We start from the raw sequence: 19,761 nt of genomic DNA on the forward strand, positions 1-19,761 counted from the left end.
CCCACAATTATGCAGTAGAATAGAAAAAAAAGATGGTCATATAAGCCTGTAGACATAATACATTACTAAAACAAAATACAAATTACCTGTCCTATCTAGAAATAGTACTTTCTATTTAATGAATTTTCCAAAGTATTTCCCAGTAGAATCAATCTTCATGGCATATGAGTTGACATGTTTCACAGTTAAGTATTTGTACTTTTATATTGTCATACATATGATTCATCCAGTTACTTACCCCTTGCATTGTCATGGATGGTTATTAGTTGGGCTTTTGTATATTCTTGTAGCCTTAGCTCTAGTGAGAGCATTAAGTTCTAGTCACAGTTCTGACCTTTAGCTGTCTGCATGACTTTAGTAAGGACACATAACATCTTTAGGTATTCACATATCTCATCTTTAATATGGGTATTGTCTACCTACAGTCACCTATTGAGGTATAGGTAGAAATTTCTCTCTACCTCTGGATGTAGGCAAACAAATCATTTGGGTTTCCCTACTGATTATTCTTTATTTTGGGTGGTTATTCACCAGGCCCATCACCAAGAATTGCTATCCCAGCAGCAAAATTTCATTCTGGCTACCCAGTCAGCTCAGGCGTTCCTGAACCATCAGGGCCACAATCTTACAACCGAGGAACAACAGATGCTACAAAAGAAGTTAGGAGATCTTAAGGAACAATATGTAGCTTCCCTCGCACAGTCAGAGGCGGAGCTGAAGCAGGTGCAGACACTCCGGGATGAACTGCAGAAATTTCTTCAGGACCACCGAGAGTTTGAAAGCTGGCTAGAACGTTCTGAGAAAGAGCTGGAGAACATGCACAAGGGAAACAACAGCCCTCAAGCCCTGCCTTCCTTGCTGAAGAGGCAGGGAAGCTTCTCAGAGGATGTCATTTCCCACAAAGGAGACTTAAGATTTGTGACTATCTCAGGACAGAAAGTCTTGGACACAGAAAACAGCTTTGAGGAAGGCAAAGAACCATCAACAACTAGAAACTTAGTGAAAGAGAAGCTAAAGGATGCCACTGAAAGATATACTGTTCTCCACTCAAAGGTAAGGGGAAACCTGGCAGCCTTTGGGGAAACAATCATGGTGGCCCTCACACAACCATGGGTGGTTTCTAGAGCTCAAAGTAAGAACCCCAAAGTATGTAGGCAAGCAATATATAAACCACAGACAGAGGTTTTTCACAAACTATGCAAAAAATGCAGAATGTATAAGCCTGTGAACTAAGCCTGACCCGAGTAGTTTTGGGAATATGTCTCATATCAGTGGTGAAGGTGGAAGTACTCACTTTCTTGTATCCTGATCAGCATCTTTGGCTCCCAAGAGACATAGTGCAGGGAAATTTAAACCAATTGTACAGTCTTAATTTCTGGACAGGGTATCGAGAGTTAAGTCCTAATCTTTTCTATCCAAAGAACTCCCTCTTCCACCTAAAGTTTAGAATCTAGTCAATTCTTAACTGTTTTATGCTTTCTGCCAACATCTCCAGTTCCCAAAGGGGAACACTTTTTCAATCTATAAATCCTTGCAACGTAATGTTTATTTCTTTGGTGGCATGCCATTGAACTCATTAAGTCTTCCTGGGTATTTAATAAGGTTGAGGTGAATAATATGAGGCAAACAATGAGGACCCCACTTGCAGATGATTGCTACCCATCTATCCAGAGTAACTGGAACAACTTATATGTGAAGTTATAGTGAATTCTTTGTAGCAGAGTTGGCCCAGGGAGCTGTTCTTTAGCTGTATTACAGCTTTCCTTTCCTTTCTTTCTCTGATACAGTGTACTCGATTGGGCTCTTACCTTAACATGCTGCTAGGCCAATATCAGCAATTCCAGAGCAGTGCTGACAGTCTAAAAGCCTGGCTGCAGACTTGTGAGGCCAGTGTGGAGAAGCTTCTCTCAGATACTGTTGCCTCTGACCCTGGAGTCCTGCAACAGCAGCTTGCAACAACAAAGGTAAGCCTGGACCCACCTGAATGCTATCAAGGCCTTGTGTTGCATGATTTAAACTGCCCAGATTAAAGGGATGTCTTGGATTAGATATCTAGAGTCCTAAATGCTTCATTCTCTTATCTAGGACTGTGGATTAACTGAGAATTATCCTAGAATGCTCCTATAGTTCTAGGTTCCTAGAATCAACTTCGATTACTCACCTAGTTGTCTTTTTTCTTTCTTTCATGAACAAGCAGCAGCTACAGGAGGAATTGGCTGAGCACCAAGTACCTGTAGAAAAGCTCCAAAAAGTAGCTCATGATCTCATGGAAATTGAAGGGGAGCCATCCCTGGATCCTAAGCATGTTCAAGAAACTACAGGTATGAAGCAATAGTGCTTCCTTAATTCTAGTAAAAACCTCTGTTTGACAACATGTAGCACATTGTATCATACAAGTATCTGAAGCGCTAGGCTAGGGGCTGAGGATATAGACACAAGTAAGCATAAATTCATCAAATTGCCCATCACCCAGTAAGCTTTATTCTTGCAGTATTGAGAAAAGACCTTTACAATCTGGCTTCACCCTTTTACCCAGGCATCTACCTTCTAGCCACAACCTGTTCCTTTTATTTCCCAAGCAACCTGATCATTTCTGCGTTACATTATCCCTGAAGTTCTTCCTATGTCTTAGCTCCTAACGTTTTTTCATGATGATAAACATGCATGATGAAGTCTTGCTTATTTTCCAAGAAGCAGCCAAGGATACATCATGGTGACTATAATTAGTTACAATATATTATATACTTGAAAATTGCCAAGAGAGTAGATTTTAGTGTTCTCAAGACAAAAAGTGTTAAATACATGAGGTAAAGTGTATGGTAAATAATTTGATTTAGCCATTCTGTAATGTGCGTGTATCTTAAAAACATCATTTGTATACCATAAATTTGTACATATGTATAGTTTTTACTAAATATGTATATATAGTACACGATAAATATATAGTTCTTAATTGTCTTGAGAGAGAGAGAAAGAGAGGTAACTAAGAGATTACTTTCCTTAAAAGAAATAAAAAATGAGAAATAATAATTGTTCCCTCTAGGCTTCTCTAAGACGTACTTCTCATACAAGTACAGCATTTATGACTTTGTTTTTACTTAGTTGTAATGTTCCTTCCTCGACCTGTGCTCTGTTTTAGAGTCTTAAGTTTGTAGAGAAAGAGACCTCATGTTCTTTTTAGTCCTCAGCATCTGTCACAATTTCTGGTTCTTAGTACCAAATAACTAAAGCTTATTGAATTTACCTCCAAAAATAATGCACTTCAGGTATATTCCTTCATTTTTCTTAATGTTGATTATTATTATCATTAATATGTACAATTTAAATACATTATTTTTAGAAGCACAACCCAAAAAGAATACCCACTCTTTCCTCTGATGGCCTTGATTTTCTAGATTCCATACTCAGCCACTTCCAAAGCTTATCCTGTAGCCTGGCTGAGCGCTCTGCTTTGCTACAGAAGGCAATTGCCCAGTCTCAAAGTGTCCAGGAAAGCCTTGAGAGCCTGTTGCAGTCCATCAGGGAAGTTGAACAGAACCTAGAAGGGGAGCAGGTGGCATCACTCTCATCAGGAGTCATCCAAGAAGCCCTGGCCAATAATATGGTAAGACCTATGTTCCAGGAGTTACTATAAACAATGTTTGCCATGTTCCATAATTACAATTTTGAAAAAGCAACAGGAGAAAAATGTACATTCATAAATCTTCTAATAAGATTTAGAAGTGGCCATGCATGATGGTGCATGCCTATAATCCCAGTGGCTCGAGGGGCTGAGACAGGAGGAGGATTGCAAGTTGAAAGCATGTATGAGATCCTGAGTTTGATCCTCAGACCTAAAAAAAAAAAAAAAAAAAAAAACAAAACAGGTATTTCTTCTCTGTTTCAAAACCACTGTTGAGCCTGATGAAAAGGTGATAACAAAGTCACCTGGAATGGGTAGAGAACTATAGGGAATAAGATAGGTAGCATTCTTCAGGTTCTGTTGCCATTTTTCTTTGCCTTTGAGGAAATGAGCATGGAGTTATTAGAAGGTTATTAATCTGTGGATCAGGTATCCTAGAATACGTGAGCCAAAAGCTGATAGGCCCTTTCTTGATGACAGAAATTGAAGCAGGACATTGCTCGACAAAAGAGCAGCTTGGAGGCCACCCGTGAGATGGTGACCCAATTCATGGAAACAGCAGATAACATCACAGCAGCAGTGCTGCAGGGAAAACTGGTAGAGGCAAGCCAGCACTTTGAGCAGCTCCAGCTTCAGCAGCAAGAAAAGGAGAGTACCCTAAAGAAGCTACTGCCCCAAGCAGAGATGTTTGAACAACTTTCCAACAAGCTGCAGCAGTTCATGGAAAACAAAAGTCGGATGCTGGCCTCTGGGAATCAACCAGATCAAGATATTGCACATTTCTCCCAGCAGATCCAGGTGAGTATATATCTGCCATGTTGGCAGAATAAAGGGGAGAGAAAGGCAAGGAGTGAACTAACATTTACTGAGCACATGTTGTTGGATAACACATATTGTTTATCTGCATTATTTTAGAGAATTATTACAGCTATCGTATAAACTATGTTATTTGTCCAGTTTTAAAAAGCGCTGTCTAGGACTGGGGTTGTGGCTCAGAGGAAGAGCACTCACCTAGCATGTGTGAGGCACTGGGTTCAATCCTCAGCACCACATAAAAATTAAAAAATAAAGGTATTATGTCTACCTACAACTTAAAAAAAAGTTTAAAGAAAAAACACTGCCTAGATTTATTTTTCATTCATATTACATGTTCAGCCTAGATCAGCAGGAGTACTCTCAACTTATCCTAACCACTCAAGAATGCAGGTTGATAGAGACTCCAACCTGACCTAATAAGTACTGTTTCCCCTACATTCTCACCAACAATGTCTTAGCAAGCTCTCAAAATTCTGCCAGTCTGATAGGTACGACATGGCATCTAAATTTGGTTCTAATTTTTGTTTCTCTTACAAGTGAAGTTGAGTTTATTTTTATACATTTAGGTATCATTTATTTGTGAACTGTTCATGTCTTTTCACATTTTTCTAACTAGTATTTTAGTCCTTTTTTATATTTGAATCTTTTTAAAAAAAAATTTTTTTAGTTGTAGTTGGACACAACATCTTTATTTCACTTGTTTGTTTTTTTATGTGGTGCTGAGGATTGAACCCAGAGTCTCACACATGCGAGGCAAGCACTCTACCGCTGAGCCACAACCCCAGCCCTCAAAATTTAATTCTAAAGTATGAGTCAAGTTTGTCTTTTCCCAAAGATCTGTCTAGTTGTTCCTACTACCATTTATTGAAGAGTCTGACTTTTCCCTAGAATTGAGAAGCCATTTTATCATATACTGAATTTCCATATATATTTGAATCATCTTCTAGATTTTCTTTTCTTCTTCTTTTTTTATTTTTTAAAGTTGTTGATGGATCTTTATTTATTTATTTTTATATAAATTTTTTAATTTATATATGACAGCAGAATGCATTACAATTCTTATTACATATATAGAGCACAATTTTTCATATCTCTGGTTGTATACATAGTATATTCACACCAATTCGTGTCTTCATACATGTACTTTGGATAGTAATAATCATCACAATCTACCATCATTAATTACCCCATGGCCCCTCCCTTCCCCTCCAACCCCTCTGCCCTATCTAGAGTTTGTCTTTTTCTCCCATGCTCCCACTCCCTATCCCACTATGAATCAGCCTCCTTATAGCAAAGAAAACATTCGGTATTTGGTTTCTTGGGATTGGCTAATTTCACTTAGCATTATCTTCTCTAACTTCATCCATTTACCTGCAAATGCCATGATTTTATTCTCTTTTATTGCTAAGTAATATTTCATTGTGTATATATGCCACATTTTTTTAATCTATTCATCTATTGAAGGGCATCTAGGTTGGTTCCACAGTTTAGCTATTGTGAATTGTGCTGCTATAAACACTGATGTGGCTGAATTTCTGTAGTATGCTTAGGAAAACAGAGATCCTGCGTATTATAGAAGAAAGGTAGGCCCTAATCTCCATCATGTGGGATTAGGCCCCAACTTCCTTAATAAGACTCCGGTGGCACAAGAATTAAAATCAAGAATCAATAAATGGGATGGACTCAAACTAAAAAGCTTCTTCTCAGCAAAAGAAACAAGGTGAATAGAGAGCCTACATCTTGGGAGCAAATCTTTACCCCTCACACATCAGATAGAGCACTAATCACTAGGGTATATAAAGAACTCAAAAAGCTAAACATCAAAAAAACAAATAACCCAATCAATAAATGGGCCAAGGACCTGAAGAGATACTTCTCATAAGATGATGTGCAATCAGTCAACAAATACATAAAAAAATGTTCATCATCACTAGCAATTAGAGAAATGCAAATCAAAACCACTCTAAGATTTCATCTCACACCAGGTGAGACCAAAGGTCTTTTCTTCTTCTTTCTTTAAATTTTATTTATTTATTTATTTAGTAGTTGTGGATGGACAGAATGCCTTTATTTTATTTGTTAATTTTTTTTGCGGTGCATGAGGATTGAACCCAGTGCCTCATGTGTTCTAGGCAAGCGCTTTTCCACTGAGCTACAGCCCCAGCCCTAGATTTATTTTCTTTCTTTCTTTCTTTCTTTCTTTCTTTCTTTCTTTCTTTCTTTCTTTCTTTCTTTCTTTCTTTCTTTCGTTCTTTCTTTCTCTCTCTCTCTCTCTCTCTCTTTCTCTCTTTCTCTCTCTCTTTCTTTCTTTCTAACTTTCTCTCTTTATATATATATATATATATATAGAGAGAGAGAGAGAGAGAGAGAGAGAGAGAGAACGAACTGAGGAATGGACCCAGGACCTTGCACGTGCGAGGCAAGCACTCTAATGCTGAGCCATAACCCCAGCCCGAACCCTAGATTTTCTTTTCTGTTTGAATGGTATGTCTGTTCATGTGCCATAGTATACTTCTTTTAAATATAGGGGCTTTCTTTTATGTTTTAGTATCTGGTAGGGCTAGTTGTCCTCGTTTTTTTTTTTGTTTGTTTGTTTGTTTTTTTCAGAACTTTTCATTTTTTGGTATTGTGGATTGAATCCAGGGGCACTTTACCACTGAGCTACATCCCCTGTGCTTTTTATTTTGACAGGATCTCACTAAGTTACTTAGGGCCTTGGTAAGTTGCTGAGACTTGCTTTAATCTTGAGATCCTCCTGCTGGGCATGGTGGAGCACACCTGTAATTCCAGCAACTCGGGAGGAGGATTTCGAGTTCAAAGCCAGCCTCAACAATGGTGAGGTGCTAAGCAACTCAGTGAGCCCCTTTCTCTAAATAAAATACAAAATAAGGCTGAGGATGTGGCTCAGTGGTCGAGTGCCCCTGAGTTCAATCGCCAGTACCAACAAAAAAATCTTGAGATCCTCTTGCCACAGCCTTCCAAGTTGCTGAGATTATAGGCATGCACCACCACATGCAGCCAGGATTTTTCATAGCTAAATTATAAATTTATTTTTCTGTGTAAACTTTATAATCAGCTTTATTATTTCTAAAGAAAAAGACTGTTGATATTTTTATTCAAGTTGCAGTAAATAAACATTCATATACACACATATTAAATATACATCTTTATGGATGTCCTTTGTGTCTTTCAGGAATGCTTTGTTTAGGTTTTATATGTTTCTTGTTACTTGATGAATAAGATTGAACCTTTTTATTTATATTGTAAGTGAAATTTTCATTCTTGATTTTTATGTGATTTTATACCCTGTGACCTTATTACTTAATTGTTTGAATCATATAATCGATTCTCCTGGATTTTAGAAATATACTTTCATATATAGTCTGTAAATACAGTTTAACTTCTCCTTTTTTAGTTCTTATGCCACAAATTGTTTTCCATTAATTGTATTGACTAACATCTAAAAGTAAAGTGTTAAATATTAGTAGAAATAGTGTGCTTGCTCCATGTTATAAAGAGATTGTGAAAGCTTAGAGAAATTTAGTGGCTTAAGATAATAAATGAGTAAGTGGTATAGATTGAATTTCAGATCTTTTTGACTCCTAAAACCTTAATTCTTTTGACTCTGTCATGCTTCCTTCCAAGTCTTCAAACATTTCTTTAAAGGAGACAAGAGTTTTTGTAATTCTCAGCCACTCTCCATTGGGTTGGAGAGGTTAATATTTTGATCTACCAGTTGACTTAACAAGCATGACTCTTGCCCTCTCCTTTCCTACAGAGTAAGGTGAATTTTCCCTAGATTTTCGGCTATCTTTCATCTTTTGACCATATTTATTTTCCAGTGTCAAAGAACTTAATACATTTTTCTTGTTTGCTTGATAGGAGCTCACTTTGGAAATGACAGACCAACAGGAGGACCTGGATACTCTTGAACACTTGGTCACTGCACTGGGCTCTTGTGGCTTTGCACTGGACCTGTCCCAACACCAGGGTAGGGTACAGAACCTTAAGAAGGACTTTGCAGAGCTACAGAAAACAGTCCAAGAAAGGTGAGGGGTTTTGGTTTTTTTTTTTTTTTTTTTTTTGGCTGTGTGGTAAAATGATCTTCTGTTCCCTCCTGCTTTACAGAAAGATGGCATCCAGAACTCTGCCACTGAGCATTGGCCAGAAAGTGCCTTTTTAAGGCAAAGTTACACACTCCACTTGATGCTTAATAGTTTTTCTATTTCTAATGAATTCCTTTTCAATAACGGGATGAGTTCCTACTCTAGATGACGGAAAGCCCACGTCCCTGGACCAAATAGCACAAATTCAGGGCAGTAAATAGGAGTATGGCAGAATTTGAAATAAAGAGAAAAATTATAGTAGACTTCCTAGACATAATTAGGGGCTATATTTGCACTTCCCATGCTTGTTTGAACCACATGAGATTGCTCTTCTGGAGGAGTGTCCAGATATTTCTTTCAAGGCAAATAAGGAATTATATGATGAAGGTTGACTGATTTAGCTCACTATTGAAAAACAAAGATTCCCTATTAGGAAACTTATAGGTATCAGAGCATGAACAAGACTTTTTTTTTTTTTTTTTGTATCAGGGATTGAACTCAGGGTGCTTAACAGGCAGCCACATCCTTAGCCCTTTCTATGTTTTGTTTTAAGACAAACACTAAGTTGCTTATGGCCTCACTAAATTCCTGAGTCTGGCTTTGAACTTGTGATCCTCCTGCCTCAGCTTCTGGGATTATAGGCATGTGCCACCACTCCCAACCATGAACAAGACTTCTTATCTTGGTTTAGCCATATATATCTTAATCATATATATCTTTAGCCAAATATAATCTTTATTTACTCAGTGACTGCCTTAGTGACTAGAGGAAAGCAGTTGCTCCAACCAATACTAAGCAACAGGTTATGCAGTGAAGGGTTTGAAGACAAAGGCCACGAAAGCTTTGTTTTTCTTCTCCCTTGTCGATGGCCTTCCTTCTCTGTGAGGAACCAAGGTTCTGGGTTTATATCTGACTGGTAGCTGTGGCCATTTTCAAAATCTTCTCCTTGATTTATTTTATTCATAAATATGCTTAACCTAGGGCTAATCACCTAACGTATCTGTGCCTCAGATTCAGTGTTTGAGCTGGGCCTTGAAAGAGTCAAATACCTAAAATATATCAGAGCTAGAATTAATATTCAAAGCCTACATTCTTTCCATTCTATCATAGTACCTAAATAGCAGGCTTGCTATAGTTTTTCTCACTTTTACTTCAGCATAGAGTAAGACTAAAGACTTTATTCCCCAGAAGTGTCCACACAAGGGCAACAGATTATGTAGTTTGGTGCTCTCCTACATTATATGTGGTTGTTCAACCAAACTCCCTATAGAACTGATTATGGGAAGAAAGGACCCTGTTAGGTTACTGATGCCTATGGTCCCAGAATGAACCTAGTTTTAATTCAAGTTGATTTTACAAGGCTCTGTCTGGCAAATAACAAAATGTCTTTTGTTAACAGAGAGAAAGATGCATTATCTTGCCAGGAGCAGCTGGATGAGTTCCGAAAACTGATAAGGACCTTCCAAAAATGGCTCAAAGAAACCGAAGGGAGTATTCCATCTGCAGAGACCTTCATGAGTGCTAAAGAACTGGAAAAGCTGATTGAACACCTGAAGGTAGGTCTCTAAGAATCCCACCAGACAGTAGTTTAGAAGCTTGTATGAATTGATCCCTAGCTGTGAGGGGAGGCCATATGAGAAATCCAAATTTTCCATATGCATCAGAATAGAAATTCCTCCATTCTTTTTGAGTGATTCCTACTTGCCCTGATCCAGCACTGAGCACCATAACATCTCCTACTTAAAGAAACAAAACCAAACAAATCATCTGGGAATGATATAGTTGCAACTCTTTCTTAGTAGCCTCCCATGCTGTGATGAGTTGTAAAAAGACATCATTAAAAAAAAAAAAAAAAAAAAATTGGGCCAGGAGCTGTGGGGCACACCTATAATCCAAACAGCTTGGAAGGCTGAGGCAGGAGAATTGTGAATTCAAAGCCAGCTTCAGCAACTTAGTGAAGTGCTAAGCAACTCAGTGAGACCCTGTCTCTAAATAAAATACAAAATAGGGCTGGGGATTTGGGTCAGTGGTTGAGTGCCCCTGAGTTCAATCCCCATTACCAAACAACAAACAACTACAACAACAAAAAAACCAAAGAAACAAAACCAGGCACAGTGATACATGCCTATAATCTCAACAACTCAGGAAGTTGAAGCAGGAGTATCTCAAGTTCTAGGTCAAACTCAGCAATTTAGTGAGACCCTTTCTCAAAATAAAAAATAGAAAGGACTGGTGATGTAGCTCAGTGGCAGAGTGCCTCTGAGTTTAATTTCTAGTACTTCATTGGTCAAAGTTCAGCCCAATAAAGGAAAAGTTAGAAGCAAGTGGGTGAGTGATGCCTTTGAGCGTGAGATCAGTCTTTCTCCTATCCCCTAGAGAACAATCTCCCCTCTTTTTGTCTTTCTTTCTTTTTTCTTTTTCTTTTTCTTTTTTTTTTTTTTTTTTTGCCAGTGCTGGGGATAAATCCAGGACATTATATGTACGCCTAGGCCAAGTACTCTACTGCTGAGCTATATCCCTAGCCCAAGGATCCCTTTTGTACCATCTTTGATTCAGAATAAACTGGCCTGTACTTGTATCTCTGAAATATCTCTTCTTTTTGTTGTAATAAGCCAAATTTGCCTGTAAATAACTCTCATACATTCATCCATGTTGTCTTAATAAAGCAGACTTTATCTTGAGCAGATGAAAGAAGAGTTTGATTACTGTCACAGAGAGGTACCAGAAGCATTTCCTGTTGGAATTCCCTAGGAAAGAGGTTTCCCAACTTTCTTGGTCCACAGTGCCCTCAGCGTTTTAAGAAACTTTTCATAGTACATCCAGGTCTCCTCCCTAAGAAAACCAAAACAACAACAAAATCCCCAAACAACCTAGTATTTCCACATGCTAAATATTTAGATCCAAACAACTAAATAGTAGTTGTTCGCATGGTATCCAACAGATGTCACTGTATTTCCCTCAAAAACTTCTAATATCCTGCTTATAAATGCATAGTTTTGGACTGTGGCCCTTAGAAAACAAGTGGTTAATGGAAGATTTGACAAGCAGTGACCACAGGTTAGTTTGGAGTTAGGCCACTTGAGCTTGCTAGATGTTGATATTTCTGTAATTCTGCTGCTACTCTGTAGCTTGGAGTTAAAACCAAACTGATTTAAGGATCAGGGCTTTTCATTGCAGAGCAAGGGGTTGAAGGCTAGAATGGGTACCCACTTTGAAAGAAGTATACTTGTACCGCTATAGCAAGCCATCACATCTCAGAGACTTAGCATGATCTGGTACTTTTGTCTTACAGCAGATGCTCTTGTTCCTAATGACTTTCTATGATAGCACAAGCTCTGTCTCAAATCTAAATTTGAAAAATGCAAAGTGTTGTCTATGAGTTTGTGTATTTATGTACATCTCAATATCTAACTCCTTGTTTACCCTCTAGTTATCATTTCTTTTTTGTTCTTTACATACATGTTGCCCACTTTTGTCCACCTAACAAATCTTGTCTTAACTCTAGCTTTTCTCTCTCGGCAGTTAGATGTGTCTCTTCTTGTGCTCTAAGAGTTGACTGACCATATCTCTGTACTAACGTTTATGACATTATAATGTGATGAATAATCTGAGCTCTTGGATTGGGGAGCTATGTCAATCTTAATTTGTATTTCCAGTGTTTGGCATGGTGCCTGACCATGATTTATTTTATCAATTTATTAATAAATTGATAAATGAAGCTGGGTACAGTGGCACATGCCCGTAATCCCAGCTACTTGGGAGGCTGAGACAGGAGCATCCCAAGTTCAGTGCCAACCTCAGCAAACTTAGTGAAACTCTGTCTCAAAATAAAAAAGACTGAGAGGTGTAGCCCAGTGGTAACATGTCCCAAGGTTCAGTTTCCAGAATGGGATTTTTTTCATTGAATGAAGTGAATCAAAAGGTCCTGAAAATTCCAGGATAACTTTCTCCCACATCTTTGCTGCCAAGACCAAGATCTTGAAATGGCTGAATATGAGTATGATTTCTTGATGCTTGTCAAAACTTTAGGAAATATATGTAGTACAGGTGTCCCTGTATGAGGAGACCTCGTTACATTGAGCTCTTTTGTTTTCTAAACAGGGTATCCTCATTGATTGGGCAAGTAAGGGAACTCTGGTGGAAGAAATCAATTGCAAAGGCACTTCTTTAGAAAATCTCATCATGGAAATTACAGCACCTGATTCCCAAGCCAAAACAGGTGAGTACAAATTCTTTAAAACATAGTGAATGAATATCATTCTTTGCTCTTGGCCTTTGGCGATAACTTTTTGTTTAATTAATGTCAAAATCAAGGGTGGATCTGAAAACAAAGAGGGTCCACATAGCAGTCTTCTCTCAACCTGATCTCTCTCCCTCTTTGCTATATAACATTTTTTCATTCTGCAAAATTTCTTCTCTTGATGGGATAAGTAATTGGACTAGTTGGGCTACTACCAAATTAATACAGAAAATTTAAAAATAGGATTTTCATTTCAATGATTTCTTTTTCTCTTTTAAACATGTGGATGAGATTGCTATGCATCATCTTTAAGCTCCAGTCAGCCTGGATGGATAAAAGCATTATATCCAGGGAAAAGTTTGGTATTTGGGAGTCAGTATTTGTACACTAGAGACAAATACTTGTATTTGAACACCAGAGACAAATACTTGTATTTGCACCTAGATGTATGAATAATCTCTGGCTGTCAAGTCTTTCAAACAGAATTCAGTATGAATTCTGTCACTTGCTGGTTATTAATTGGAATCCATAGGTTTTATGACCAGACTATGATAGTGCACTCCTAAAGTCAATTAAATGCTTAAGAAAAAGTGTACTTTCTTTTATTCTCATGAAAATGGATACTTTTCTTTAGTACTCTAAAGTTTAAAGATTTATTGGAATTCTCCAGAAGTGACAATATTTCAGAGAACTGGTGTCTTCTACTCTAATACATAAACCTCTAAGTTCAGCAGATTGTTAGTGTGTGATTAGATCAGGAGTCTATAAACTTTTGAATAATGGGCCAGATAGTAAATATTTGCATTTTCAGGCTATCTGCTTTCTCTCACAATTACATACCTCTTGCCATTGTGTCACAAAAGCAGCCATAGACAATATATAAATGAATGGCTGTGGCTGTGTTTCAATAAAATTTTATGTACAGAAACAGACAAAGGGCCAAATTTGGCCAGTGGGCTCTGATTTGATGACTCCTACTTTAGATCAGTCATTTTTCACACTTTTTAAAAGTACTATAGTTGTTTATGTTTTTCCTGATACTGGGATTGAACCCAGGACCTTGTTCATGCCACAGCTACATCCTCAGCCCAGTCATTTTTGTTTTTTTGTTCTTTGTGGGGTTTATTTTTGTTGCTGTGGCATGAACCCAGAGCCTATGCATGCTAGGTACACACTTAACACAGGATCTTTATTTATTTTTATTTTATTTATTTTTTTTTTTTAGAGAGAGTGAGAGAGGAGAGGGAGAGAGAGAGAGAGAGAATTTTTTTAAAATATTTATTATTTTTTAGTTCTCGGCGGACACAACATCTTTGTTGGTATGTGGTGCTGAGGATCGAACCCAGGCCACACGCGTGCCAGGCGAGCCCGCTACGGCTTGAGCCACATCCCCAGCCCTTAAGAATTTTTTTTTAAAAAAAGCATAAATTGGTTGTAGGGCCGGACACAGTGGTACATGCCTGTAATCCCTGCAGCTCAGGGATCATGAGGCAGAAGGATCATGAGTTCAAAACCAGCCACAGGGCTGGGGTTGTGGCTTAGTGGTAGAGCACTTGCCTAGCATGTGTGAGGTCCTGGGCTCGATCCCCAGCACCACACAAAAATAAACAAATAAAATAAAGGTATTGTGTCCATCTACAACCAAAAAAAAAAAAAAAAGATTTTTTTAAACCAGGCTCAGCAACTTAGTGAGGTGCTAAGCAACTCAGTGAGACCCTGTCTCTAAATAAAATACAAAATAGGGCTGAGGATATAACTCAGTGGTTGAGTGCCCCTGAGTTCAATCCCTGGTAACTGCCCTGCCCCCAAAAGAAAAATTGGTTGTAGGTAGTAGATTAAGATGTAGTGTAAGTTAGCCAATCCCCAAAAAAAACAAATGCCAAACGTTTTCTCTGTCTTTTGGGTTTTAAAGTGCTTTCACCTATGTTATCTCATGGTGTCTTTCCAATAATAGCATGGTTGTTGACAGGCTAGGTAATGTTATCTTCTTATCCTAGAGAAGAACCTGAGGTCTGTTTGTAGATCAAGGCTTACATACTGAATTAGTGACAGTCTTGGTTAGGACCTTTTCTCCTAATTACTAGTCCAGTTTGCCTTTTGTCATCATTGTGTTGTAATGAAAAGTAATTTTTCTGTTTGATCCATTTTTTAATTGAAAATACATAAACATTTTGAAGTTTTATAATTACCATCGTAACTATTTTTTAAATTGTATTTTAGCTTTTTGCATAGTGTAATCAGTGCAGTGCACCTAAGAATTTTATTCTGTCCATACACTCCACCCCCTTTTCTTTTTTTGTAGTGTTGGGGATCAGACCCAGGGCCTTGCACATGCTAGGCAAATGCTTTACCTCTAACTGCATCCCCAGCCCCATTCTGTCCTTTCACTAGAATGCTATATAATGACTATTGTTAGGTTCTGTATAATTTCATAACCTGGTTTTCACTTAACTTGGGAAGCTCCTCTGAAATATAGGGGACTAAGATGGGGAGAATGTAGGTGAAATGGTGATAATTAGAAACAGAACCAAAGGCCCAAAGCAGAATTTATGGGAATATTTATGAGCCACATTTATCAGCACTTTATATTTCTGTTTTCTAGTAAAGGAAGGGGAGCCAGAAGAAGTTATGAAAGAAAAATCAGGCAATCTTTCATGAATACCGACATAAAGGGGCTCACATTTATGTCTTTACTACTAAATGGAGTGCTTTTAAAAATCGTTCTATTATTTATTTTTATTATAATAAAAGATTGATATTAAAGGTGACTCTCTTTGGGTTTGTTGTAGATTCACATTCTAAATTGTGGCAGATACCATTCATTCTAAAGTCTTAATAATTTCACAGTACTTGCCTCACAAAAATTAGAGAAGAGTCCAAAGAATTCAAGTTAGAGGTTTAAGAAGAATTGGAATTTCCTATAGAAAGGATTAAGAATCATTACCACTTAAGAGCTGAAATACCTCAAGTAACACTTTATTGCCTGGCAGCTAAAATGATTTGTCTCTTTCCATGAGTTTGTTGTCTTGTGCTGTGTTAACTTCCTGATGCCCAAGCTTAAAGTGAATGCCAAAGAACAAATGCAGTGCCTTTATGTATTCCTAACACGTTGGTCTTGCCCTGTTTGTCTCCCTGTCCTTCTGCTCAGGTTCCATACTGCCCTCTGTAGGAAGCTCTGTAGGCAGTGTAAACGGATACCACACCTGCAAAGGTGAGAATGCCATTTCAACAGTGCCTGCCTCTTTGTTGGGTGTGTTAGGACAGTGTTCATGTTTGCATCTGTGTTTGTTTCAATATATGTGCAACTGCTGCCAGTTGGGGCGTGAGGGTGAAAACTTGGGGAGGAGCAGCTGACTCTGGGCTAACTGGGTTGGCAGCCCTATATCTAAAGGGTACTGAGAAAATAAACAGAACTATCAGATAAGGCCAATGAGGAAAGACCTTGTAGAAAACACATGTGAATCTTTGAATTATAAAGAAGCTATTCTAGAGGTAATCTCTAGTGTAGTGTTTAACTTCCCAGCTAGGTAACCTCTCTAGTTTGGAGAAGGAGGAACAAAAGAATGCTCCAAGTCCATTAATTCCTCTGGTATTGTAAGGCTGATTTCTTACTTTTACTCCTCTTAATTCTGTTGTAAATCAGAAAGCAGATTTGCTTTGTGTATTTAGATAAGAATTTTTTGTGATCTAGGAGGAAGATACTCACTAGTTCACTAGGAGGAGTAGGAAAGATGCTTAATCCTAACAAATAATTTAGGAGTGAGAAACCAAGGGGGAGCCATTCCCAGTCTGATTTCTGTTTCTGTGATACTAGATCTGACGGAGATACAGTGTGACTTGTCAGATGTAAACTTGAAGTATGAGAAACTAGGTGGAGTACTTCGGGAACGCCAGGAAAGCCTTCAAGCTGTCCTCAGCAGAATGGAGGAAGTTCAGAAAGAGGCACGCTCAGTGCTGCAGTGGCTAGAATCAAAAGAGGAGGTCCTGAAAGCCATGGATGCCTCTTTGTCTCCAACCAAGACAGAAACAGTGAAGGCACAAGCTGAATCTAATAAGGTATTGTGTTTACATTAGTTGCATCCCAACATTAAGAGGCATACTTTGCTGCACCTGTTTCTTTCCCTAGCCCAGGGACCTAAGAGTGAGATATGGTCAACCTCCCAGGCTTCGATAAACATTATATTTGACTTCCAAATGTTTAACATGCCCAACCTCTCCCAGAGAATTATTTTTACCCGTGAAATTAAAAGTAGTTATAAATTAGATTCAGAAACAAAATTAAAAGTTGTTATAAATTTGATTCAGAAACAAAAAACCAGTTTGCAGAAAGAGAATAGACTTCCCCCAAAGTATTAGCACATTGAAAAAGGGATTACTTAAAGATGTTTTATGTGATGCTACAAGAGAGCTAAACCATTCTCTGAAGCACTTTTCCAACTCTTAGAGAGACCTAAAAAACTGATTACAGGGCTGGGGTTGTGGCTCAGCGGTAGAACTCTCCCCTAGCGTATGTGAGGCGCTGGTTTCAATCCTCAACACCATATAAAGTAAAAAATAAAGACACTGTGTCTACCTATAACTAAAAATAAATGAATGAATAAATATTAAACGAAAAACAAAAAAACTGATTACAGTGCATTCTTAGTTAAAACTGCAGGTGGTACCAGAAAATAATGCTCCAGTTGAACATCACATATCATTGCTAACTAATGAAATGTGGTCATCATCACATCTTGGCACTTTTAGCTAATACGAAGTGATAATTACTACTTACTGAGTTTCATTGATGTACTTAAATAAACTTAAATCCTGCTATCTAGAATTTTTTTTTTTTTTTAAGTACTGGGACTTGAACCGAAAGGTGCTTAACCACTGAGCAACATCCCCAGCCCTTTTTATTTTTTATTTTGAGACAGAATCTCACCAAATTGCTTAGGACCTTGCTAAATTGCTGAGGCTGGCCTCAAACTTATTATCCTCCTGCCTCAGCCTCCTGAGTCACTGGAATTATAGGCGTATGCTCCCATTGCCCTCCTCTACCGCCCTGACTTTATTTTAAAGTAAATATTGAAAGATTAAGTACTATTGGGCATGGTGGTCCATACCTTAATTCCAGTGGCTCAGGAGGCTGAGGCAGGAGAAATATGAGTTCAAAGCTAGCAACAGCAAAAGCAAGGTACTAAGCAATTCAGTGAGACCCTGTCTCTAAATAAAATACAAAATAGGACTGGGGATGTGGGTCAGTGGTTTACTGCCTAGTACCAATCCCTAGTAACAAAAACAAAAACAAAAACAAAAAAAACCCACAAATCAAGTCTGGATAGAATCAGAGAAGATCTTTCTGCCCAAATAAATAAATAAATAAAATCATCAGAGAAGAGACTATAATTGCCACCCAGTCAATCTTCTATTCTAATCACAACTTTGCTTCCTGTCCAGAATCTGATGGTATGTGTGATATTTCTCTTAGGCCTTCCTAGCTGAATTGGAACAGAATTCTCCAAAGGTCCAAGAAGTGAAGCAAGCTTTAACTGAATTACTGATGACATATCCCAACTCACAAGAAGCAGAAAATTGGAAGAAAATTGAAGAAGAGCTCAGTATGTTGTCACAGGGTTGTTTCACATTCACTAAATTGCTTGTGTCTAAAGCAAACAATTTCAGCACATCCTACAAAGTAGGAATTAATTTTAATTAATTTTTGTAAACAAGAGGCCCATGCAGTGTCAGAGAATGAATCTGAATAGGGAAAAGTTTTAGAAATTCTATTCAGAGTTGGAATTGTGGCTTTCTAGGGCAGTCAAATTGTTAGTCTACTCTCATCAAAAACTAAAGAGACCACTGAAGATAGGAAATCTTTATATTTAATATCATGAATAATAATATATGTTCATAACATAAATTGTAAATAGTATAAATGAATATTGGCATGAAAATGTTTTAAATTTTAAGCAGGCAATAAAATAATATATGCAGCATATTTTGCATATGTGTATGGTTTTGTGCAATTTTATTACATGTAGTTTAATGTAACCACTACCCCAATGAAAATACACAATTGTTTGTATTTCTTTAGTTAAAATTTTTAAAGGGTTATTTTTTATTTTAAAAAATGTTAAATAATACTCCTGGGGTCATTTCTTGTAATATATTAGGAATTTAATTTAGGGATCGTATCAGTTACTGATGATAGTAAAGATCTATATTATCTCATTTCTTCTCTACAGATTCCCGATGGGAAAGGGCCACTGAGGTGACTGTGACTCGGCAAAAGCAGCTAGAGGAATCTGCAAGCCATCTGGCCTGCTTCCAGGCTGCAGAATCCCAGCTCCGGCCCTGGCTAATGGAAAAGGAACTGATGATGGGAGTCCTGGGCCCCTTGTCTATTGACCCTAATATGTTGAATGCACAAAAGCAGCAGGTCCAGGTACGCAGTGTAGCTTAACACTTTAGAGCACGGAAATTTGAGCCATGTGAATTTGGGTTTGAATCCTGCTCCCAGCAAGTAAATTTCATATGACCCTGTACAAGTCACTTAACTTCTCAGTGCTTTCCTCAATACTTTTTTTCCTAGTACTGGGGATTGAACCCAAGGTCACTTTAATACTGAACTACATCCCCAACTCTTTTTATTTTTTATTTTGAGACAAAGTATCATTAAGTTCCCCAGGCTGGTCTCAAACTTGCGATCCTCCTGCCTCAGCCTCTAGAGTCATTGGGATTATAAGTATGGGCAACCAGCCTGGTACTTTTCCTCAATTTTAATGAGATGTTTATGAAGTGTTTATCATAGTAAATCGTCAATAACTATTATTAATATCATTAATAGAGGCAGTAAGAGGTAGATACAAGAATGAAAAAACATTTCCTGGTGAAATTATAGAATATTTTATTTTTAATCCTCAATGGTAGTAATCCATAGTACATAATATATCTGCTGGTTTTAAAGATTTTTTACTAGCCAAACCTCAAAAAAG

General features: G+C 37.8%; 1 protein-coding gene across 1 annotated transcript in view; it reads left to right on the forward strand.

The window, feature by feature from the left end:
• Macf1 (microtubule actin crosslinking factor 1) overlaps window positions 1-19,761 on the forward strand; it is a 327,009-nt gene that overhangs the window by 212,888 nt on the left and 94,360 nt on the right. Inside the window, exons 45-56 of the mRNA XM_077791438.1 lie at window positions 535-1,053; window positions 1,788-1,964; window positions 2,198-2,321; window positions 3,396-3,604; window positions 4,103-4,420; window positions 8,321-8,487; window positions 9,944-10,100; window positions 12,646-12,763; window positions 15,933-15,995; window positions 16,599-16,840; window positions 18,255-18,384; window positions 19,012-19,211. Coding sequence (XP_077647564.1) covers window positions 535-1,053; window positions 1,788-1,964; window positions 2,198-2,321; window positions 3,396-3,604; window positions 4,103-4,420; window positions 8,321-8,487; window positions 9,944-10,100; window positions 12,646-12,763; window positions 15,933-15,995; window positions 16,599-16,840; window positions 18,255-18,384; window positions 19,012-19,211 — 2,424 coding nt within the window. The remainder of the gene's footprint in view (window positions 1-534; window positions 1,054-1,787; window positions 1,965-2,197; window positions 2,322-3,395; window positions 3,605-4,102; window positions 4,421-8,320; window positions 8,488-9,943; window positions 10,101-12,645; window positions 12,764-15,932; window positions 15,996-16,598; window positions 16,841-18,254; window positions 18,385-19,011; window positions 19,212-19,761) is intronic.

This window comes from Urocitellus parryii, chromosome 11 (assembly GCF_045843805.1).
Source record: "Urocitellus parryii isolate mUroPar1 chromosome 11, mUroPar1.hap1, whole genome shotgun sequence".
NCBI classification, from domain to species: Eukaryota; Metazoa; Chordata; class Mammalia; order Rodentia; family Sciuridae; genus Urocitellus; species Urocitellus parryii.